The sequence below is a fragment of the Fonsecaea monophora genome (genome assembly GCF_001642475.1).
Source record: "Fonsecaea monophora strain CBS 269.37 chromosome Unknown Scaff27, whole genome shotgun sequence".
NCBI lineage: Eukaryota > Fungi > Ascomycota > Eurotiomycetes > Chaetothyriales > Herpotrichiellaceae > Fonsecaea > Fonsecaea monophora.
The window spans coordinates 301,301-309,368 of record NW_019173958.1 but is presented as its reverse complement, the minus strand read 5'-3'; the positions used below and the strand labels follow the sequence as shown (position 1 = coordinate 309,368).

The 8,068-nt window shown below is 50.9% G+C and overlaps 3 protein-coding genes across 3 annotated transcripts; 2 read left to right on the top strand and 1 right to left on the bottom strand.

The window, feature by feature from the left end:
- Positions 1-289: 289 nt before the first annotated feature.
- On the top strand, positions 290-3,071 carry AYO21_04740 (hypothetical protein; the record flags this gene model as incomplete). The annotated part of the gene is made up of 3 exons (XM_022654712.1): positions 290-616; positions 664-1,308; positions 1,386-3,071. The coding sequence occupies 3 exons, from the start codon at positions 290-292 to the stop codon at positions 3,069-3,071; spliced, it is 2,658 nt and encodes an 885-aa protein (XP_022513079.1).
- A 1,561-nt stretch (positions 3,072-4,632) lies between these two features.
- AYO21_04739 (hypothetical protein) lies at positions 4,633-5,763 on the top strand (the record flags this gene model as incomplete). Its single annotated transcript, XM_022654711.1, has 1 exon — positions 4,633-5,763. One exon carries the CDS (start codon positions 4,633-4,635, stop codon positions 5,761-5,763), a length of 1,131 nt encoding a protein of 376 aa, XP_022513078.1.
- A 762-nt stretch (positions 5,764-6,525) lies between these two features.
- On the bottom strand, positions 6,526-7,587 carry AYO21_04738 (hypothetical protein; the record flags this gene model as incomplete). Its single annotated transcript, XM_022654710.1, has 1 exon — positions 6,526-7,587. One exon carries the CDS (start codon positions 7,585-7,587, stop codon positions 6,526-6,528), a length of 1,062 nt encoding a protein of 353 aa, XP_022513077.1.
- Between the last annotated feature and the right edge of the window lie 481 nt (positions 7,588-8,068).

Genomic DNA, 8,068 nt, shown 5'->3' with positions numbered 1-8,068 from the left:
CCTAAAGTACCTATGGACTGTGCTCGCTTTCCTCCTCCCCTTCATCGTCCTTGACGATAGCCATTCCTTGCTTCTTTGCATCGCACTCCCCTCGCACGGTCGCTGGCAGACCTGGCGAGCAGTCTCTCGTTGTGATATCTGCGGGCCGTCACAGCTTCCCAAGTATCAACCACTCCAAGTGCTCACTCTTTTGCCCTTGGAATCTGGGCCTCTCTTATCACCCCCGCCTCGTATATCGCTATTTCTATAAGGGTGACAGACTGCCTTAAAGCTCCCAGGAACAACCAACATGGCCGAAGTTGAAGCCATCCCGCCAGTCCCTTCCGAGACCATGCTCGAGTATGGAAGTGATATAGAACCCGAGAATGTACCTCTACCTCACAGTTCAATGGTCTCAGTGCGACTGTCAGATATACCCTTTGATCCCGATCTCGACATCATCGCTGAACCAGACATCTCTCAAGAGGCCTCGCAGCCTCGCAGCGGTCCGCCCTCATCTCGCACCAGTCGATCCTCTTCCCATACTTCCGAAAGCTCAATTTCGCTAAATTCCGTTAACTGGGAGGGTCTTGAAAAATCGGAGGAACAGGAACAGAGGGATGAAGCCACGGATGAGGTGAGCTCTCGATATCTCTGGCTATAACTGCGGCTAACAAGAGGTAGTCGACGACGTTGTTGCTGGCGCGTTTGGAGAAGGAGAATGCAGCATTAGCCACCAATCCTAAAGCCGGCATCACAACGCCTTCGCGCCCGCGCAAAAACACCCGCCCTCCTTCGGTACAGCAGCTCAAACGAATGGTTGATGGTCCCCAGCGCCAATCTTTGAGGTATTCGCTACTTCCTGCTCCTCCCATGACAGAATTGGAATTTTGGGCAGCATTGGTTCAAGATTATACTCAAACAGCCCAACGACTACCCACTCTGACATCCAACAAGATTCGAGGAGGTGTACCACCACCGCTACGTGGTGTTGTCTGGCCCAGTATTGCTCAAGCTCACGATGGATTTCTACATTCAGAATATCAGAGACTCTCCAATGAGCCTTCGCCTTACGACGGATTGATTGGAAAAGATGTGGGCAGGAGCTTTCCCAACGTGGACATGTTTAGGGAGAAGGACGGCGATGGCCAGAGAATGCTCGGCAAAGTCTTGAAAGCTTTCTCACTTTACGACAGCAAAATCGGCTATTGCCAGGGCCTTGGATTCGTCGTTGGGCCACTCCTGATGCACATGAGCGAACCGGAAGCTTTTTGCATCCTTGTTAGGTCTGAACACCGCTCCTTTTTCATTGAGAAAGCTGACACCAATGTAGGCTTATGGAAAATTATGACCTGCGTTCATGTTATTTACCCGATTTGTCTGGACTACATCTTCGAATATACCAGTTCCAGCAACTTTTGATTCGACACTTACCACAACTGGCGGCTCATCTTGAGGAGTTAAAGGTCGAACCATTATATGTGTCACAATGGTTCCTGTCATTTTTCGCCGTCACCTGTCCACTCCCTATGCTTCTCAGAATTTACGATGTGATATTGTCCGAAGGAGCAACAGAAACGCTGATGAGGGTTGCGTTATCACTGATGCAACGGAACCAGAAGAAGCTACTTGCCTCCACCGAATTTGAGGACGCGATGCAGTTTTTGCTGTCGAGAAGTCTCTGGGACACTTATGCACAGCATGCAGATGATCTGGTATCGGACTTTGTGTCATTGACTGGGTTGGTGAGCCGAGAGTCCCTTGACTCACTGGAGGCAAATTTCAGGCATTCGCAGAACTTAACGGCGGCACCCTCATTGAAAGGTGCCGTGTCCTCGTTCCTGGGTAGATTCTGGGCAGGCTCGTCCCACGCGCCATCTAGATCCCAGAATCTGAGTCTTACAATCCCAGGAAATAACAAGTCGGTTCGGAAATCGTCCTCAGGACAAAGTCTGACATCGACCCTTAACTCGCTTGAGACAACCAACACAGACGTCAGTACACTTGCCACAGATATCTCGGAAGAAACGCCGCCGAAATCGACCGTATCCGCTGCCACCAGCGTCCATTCTGCAATCGTACCTACTCCCGATTCGAGCAATCGCAATCTCCATAACCAGATCGAAGATTTGCTTACAGAACTTTCCAAAGTTCAACGGCAGCATGTGGAACTTGCCCAAGAGCTTCAGAAAGAGCGAGAAGAACGTGAAGAGGATCGGCAGATTGCCCGGAAATTGCTGGAGCGACTACAACGGCAGACGACCGATATCAGAGAATTGGTGGATGTGGACAACTCGGAGGCCACAGACGAAGATATGGAACTTGACATTCTCATGGCTCAGGCTGAATGTCAACTGTGTCGGGACGGCTCCAAGCGACTATCTGTGTCGCAATCCAAACACCAGCTCCGCGACGCAGTTTCGGAGTTGAAGGAGAAGCATGATGCCGAGGTAACGAGGTGTCGAGATCTCATGAGACAACTTGACGAGCGAGAAGCAGAGCAAAACACTCTCAAAGAGCAGCTGCGAGATGCTCGAGCTCGGATTCAGGATGCGCATCGTGACAAGCAGCGTTTAGAAAGGACGGTCAGCGAGTTGCGCTCCCGCAATAACTCGGTGCCAGACTCACCTGCCGACCTCTACACCCCTGTCACTGAATTCCCAGACCTGAAGTTGCCTCCCCCAAAATCTGGACTGCGAGAGCTGAAATTGGGCAAACCGGAATTGCCCCGATCAAGCAGTGTTGGGCCTTACTCTAAGCGTTCAAGCAGCCTCAACGCCCAAGCCGTCCTCGCCACTGAAAACCACGAGCCCATCTCGAATGATACACTACTGCTGGAGTTGGTGAATGCTAAGACAGCTGAGGCGGTGGCACGACAGGAGTTGGAGGAGACCAAAGGAAAGCTAGATGCCTTGCGCAAGATCTTGGGTGGATCAACATCCTCCCCTACCACGCGAGCCAGTGCGACCGAGTCACCAACGACGCCTGCTGTGGCGGCAAGTCAACCGCCAAAAGAAACTCCCAAATCTACGCATGCACCGACGGCAAGCACCGGAGGATTTTTCAGTGGATGGGGAAAGCGAGGGAGCTAACGACGATTCTAACACTGCCTCCATTCTTCTACGTACTCATTTAATTGATGATCTAGACAGCCATTTGAATCAACTCATGACTCCAATCTCGACGTTTCACTGTCAATCTTCCTACTTATTCATGCATCTGGGATTGTGATCCTCCATTTTAGCGCGCTGACCGAAATTGGAGACCGCTTCCCCAACAAGGCTGACGCCCCTTTCCTGACAGTAATGTTAGCCTGGCACTCGGGATGGAGTATATAGGTAAGTAAGTCGTGCTCTGTCTCGGCCCTATCATGACTACTTAGCTAATACTCTAAGATCACTATTATAGTTGACTTGTACAAGCTACTTATGTACTCTGCCCTCATCCCCAGTATAAAGAACAACATGGCCGGAGGGTCCAGCCTCAGTAAATTCATTCCACTACGGATCACCCCTGAGAACACAAATCATGTTGAATATGTGGCTGGCCTGATTGTGATGCTCTTCATCATAGGGTTATCGTTATCAATAATAGTCAGGTCCGTCAATTTTCCATATGGAAAAGAACTATTACGTAAGTTCAAGTGGTAGTAGGAAAAAGGATTGTATGTTCCAATGCTAGTGACCTTTGAGCTGGAGGTAACTAATTCTCACTGACAGACATGATTCACTTGGGTTTGTTATGCTAAGTAGTGATTTTCCTCGCACATTATCAAAATAAAAGAAAGAAAGAAATTTCACAAGGAAACAAATAAGTAAGTTTTCTTTGACCCTGACTTGAACCCCCTCCCTATATACACGCATACACCACTTATCTCAGGTTGCAAAAACTCACGTATGAGAAAACCCGACCCTCTGGTAAGGTTTTATTTTTTCCTTTAGCATATTCAAGTTGGTAAACAGAAGAGGACGCTTCCGTGTCCATCGTGCCTTCTTGTATACAATCCCATGATCATTTCCTTTTTCCTTTCCCAGAACTCCTGCGCTTTTTTTGGCGGAGAAGAGATGAGCCTATGATCATACCTGAAGTTACCATGACTGTTGATCGAGGGAGATGCTCGCTTAGTAGAGTTCCTACAACAGCAGATTGAATGGACTTCAGGGTATTCTCAGTTGGTGGCGACTTAGGGAGATGGGATCCAGAAAGGATGATCAATGGTGAGAGTTTGAGGGCGTGTGAACAAGCCTTACACCAATGTACCATTGTACCAGCTCTTGAATTGCTGACAGAAATTTGTCCGTTACAATATATATCGGTGTGATTTTCTTTTCCCCCTTTGTTCTTCACTGTTGGGTGGGTACATGGCCATTGTTTGTGGTGCGGCAGCGCTGACAAGATTCACAGCACAAGGTCGCGTTTGAGATGTTGACAGCGACTGCCGCAACCGACCTGACCGACTGTACCCTGGTATTGAACTTGGCGGTCGACTGGACTACGCGCTCAGGCTGAGGCGTTGCTGTCTTCACTTGAGCCGCTCTACCTGGCACAATATAAAAATGTCACTTCCACTTCTCCTCCATCGTCTCGCCATCCATCGACTCCTACCCAAAGGTCCTACACACACACAACGCCACAGCTGTTTGTGCTTCAAGCATGGACCATCCATCACAAGAGCAGATGTTGACCGACGAGCGCGATCCTCCTCCGCGCACAAGCCCTCTGCTGCCCCCTTTGGAAGAAGCCATGCATCAAGACGGCAACGCGTGGGTCCAGTCCTTCTCCAACCTGAGGTACGGTATCATGACGAGAAAGAGGCCTGAGGAGATCATGTCCTACCAGGGGCTTGCCGAGCACAAGCTAGAAACTGACCCCGAGATGACAAGACGCTATCAGCTTTGTCTTGACGAACAGAAGGCGCAGTACATCCGGCAGAAGCTGGAGGAGCAGAAGTCAGATATCTTGAGCCAAAGACGGGTGGAACAAGAAGCTACATGGCATCAAGAAAGACAAAGAGAGCTTCGCGCACAACAGCAACTGGCCTTCTACACTAAGCAATACCCCCGTTATCTACAATTCTATCGCCGCGAGGATCTCTTCCGCGATGATAATCCCGTGGTCAATACTGCAAGACAAGACCCTGGTGGCATAGACGCTGAGAAGGCGCGACACTTGGACAAGAGCATAATGAGCTCCCCATCTTACCACTTTGTTGCGCTGGATGATACTGACCAGGAGGCCGGTGCTGCTACCCCAAAACTTGCCAGAACTCAACACAGCACCAAAGAGGGAGCCGACGAGGATCTAAGTACCATGACTAGGTCGGTTGAACCGCGAATCCGCAAGACACGACACAACACCTTCCAGTCGCCATATCACACGACAAACCAGGCAGGGCGAAACCATTCTTCAGAGCTACCACAAACACCGTCCGCTGGATTCACTCCCGCCGCATCTGGCGATGAGGCTGACTTCTCCCGGAACATGATGCCACTCACAAAACAAGGTGGACCACACCGTTCTGTCCGAGACGAACCGACTCCTCCCTACCATCCCGACGATCAGTTGTCCTCACACGGTTTCAACAAGCCAGTGGCAGAGCGGGTAAAGTCACCAACACTGTCTGATCTGATTGGAAGTGAGACTCCTTCTGAAAATGATGACGACGACACCGACGGAGACTATGATTTTGATCCAAAGAGTCCATCTCCAGAGCCTCCAAAGCACCGCGACGTGAAAAGTTTTGGACAGAGAAATCGCAGGGGGAGCCGCAGGACCAGGCGCTAGACCATGGAAGATGCAGTTTGCTGGATGGTGCAGACTGACTTGTTGGTGAAGCACGAGAGAGTAAGTGTCTGAAGCACAACTCTGGAGTTTTGGGGACCGAAGACTGACAGAGAGTAGGCTTGTACAAACAACATGGATAATCAACTTCACTGGTTCAAGGAATAACGCGTGGGGGTCGAAGGATTTGGAGAATATGGCCACCCCTTCAGAGAGAAGCGCTGTCTGTGGGATGATCAGAGCTGTGGTGTGAGCATGGAACCGGTGCAGGAGGGGCAGGAGATACAAGAACACTTGTTTCAAAGGTCGTCTGTCAGCAATAATTCATGGTCTATCAGGAGTGACGACAGTGACAACAATGTACAGAAATACCCAGATAGATGGGTAGGTAGGCAGGTACCTATGAAGCTGCGTTCACAGATACGACAAAGCCAAGGAGAATAGTTTCAAGTGGGAGACATTTTTTCCTTGTTCGACCCTGCTCTGTCCTTGTCTACTCTGCCCTGCTCTGCAACAAGCGTTGGCGAGGCTCCAAGCGCAGACATATGAACGTGACATAGCATATGTCTATTACACGAGTACCCCCTGCCGTAGAAGAAGCAAGAAGTAAGAGAGGATGGATATCCATCTCAGACGATCAAGGGTCTTCTTCCTCCGTTTGGCCTTTGATTCTGGTGAAGTGGTTGGGTCGGATATGGGGCAAATAAATCCCTTGAAAAGTTTGCATTTGAACAAGTCGCTTCTGCTGAAAAGGGGGGATCTGCATCAATCCTCATCCTCCTCGTCGCTGTCGGGAAAGTCCAAGTCGAGCTTCCTCTTCGGCTGCGGTGGTTTGGGCGGCTTTGGAGGAAGTGCCGCTTGACCCGTCGAGGGATGGCCGGCACTTGCAGAGGCATCTTGACTGCTCTCTCCCTCAAACGTCAATCCACGCTTCAACACCGGACTTGTCCAGCCACCGGCGGTGGCGGTGGTGTCGTCCTCTTCCATATCCCCAGCTGTTCCTGTATCCTCTGCAATGTCCTCGGTCTCTCTGACCATCTTCTCCACTTCCTTCTCCAACGCCTCCTGCACGGCCTTGGCCTCCTCTTGTCCTGCACCCGCATCAACCCCCGAATGTTGTCGCTGCCGCTCCAAGAATAGCTGGAGCTGTCCCAATGCGCCGACGCGTAATATTCCTGCGTCAGGGAATGACATGCCCATTTGTGCGCGCTGCACGGCGATTGTGTTGTTTATGCGCATCAGTTCCGCAGTTGTTTCGGCAGTATGGTTTTCATCTCTGGCCTCCTCTGTTCCCTCAGGTGCGCTCTCGGCCGTGGCCGAGGGTGCCTCGAGGCCATTTGCAACTGCAGGTGGCGACGTTTGCTCCTTGTTTTTGGCGGCAATCTTCCTCCGTAGAGATTCAGCTTCGGCTTCCCTCGCCGCAATTGTATTGTGTTTGCCTATCCTCGCCGCGAAGGTGAGAAGGGTGTGGTAGTCGACTCGTGCAACTTGCGAATCTTCGTCTTCTCCATCTTCATCCGAGTCCAGATCGAGAATTGACGGGTTGATTTGGCCGATCTCTTGTCTGAAGGAGACACACTTTCGAATTGTGTCCTTTAGCTGTTCTTGCAGCGTAGCGGCCTCTGCACGGAGATTTAGTATGCGCGCGTAGTTTTGCTGATGGCGTTGCAGCAAGGAGAGGGACGAGGCGAGCTCGTCGTCGTCGGCGATGAGGTCTTGGGCGAGTTGCGGCGCGTTGGCGAAGGTATTGGTTTGTGTCAAAGAGGTGACGAGGGCGTTGAGGTGCGTCTCAATGGAGTCCAAGGGCCGAAGAACAACAGAGTCCATGATGGTCGCCGTATGCAGGGAGATTGTCGAATGTGTCTTTCAGGTCGCTGTGAAGGCAATGGGTAGTGGCTGTTGTATGTAGTTACAGGTCTGGGAATGTCTAGTCGCGCTGCGGTGGGCTGCAATGCAATAATTATTTTGGTCTTTTGAGAATGAGGAGCACAGGGCACCCCACACAAGTGAATGGCTAGTCACTATTAGTCTGCTAGTGAGGCTGTGGCGATGGTCTGCGGATGGAAGCGAGACGCACAGAACTTAATTCGTACTCGTCTCTCTGACCTCCCACGCGACTCGACCTTCAGTATCTGTCTTCTACTCGGAAATGTTCAGATATCCATTCGCCGCCGCTTTCAGGAACGCATGGTGCTGCCATGTTACGCTTACGTTCAGGTTCCGCGCAATGTTCACCTTAATCCTCATCGCTGCCGATAATCCGTGCTCCAAATCCGATGAGCCTCAACCTGGCCTTCTTTGCCGACCA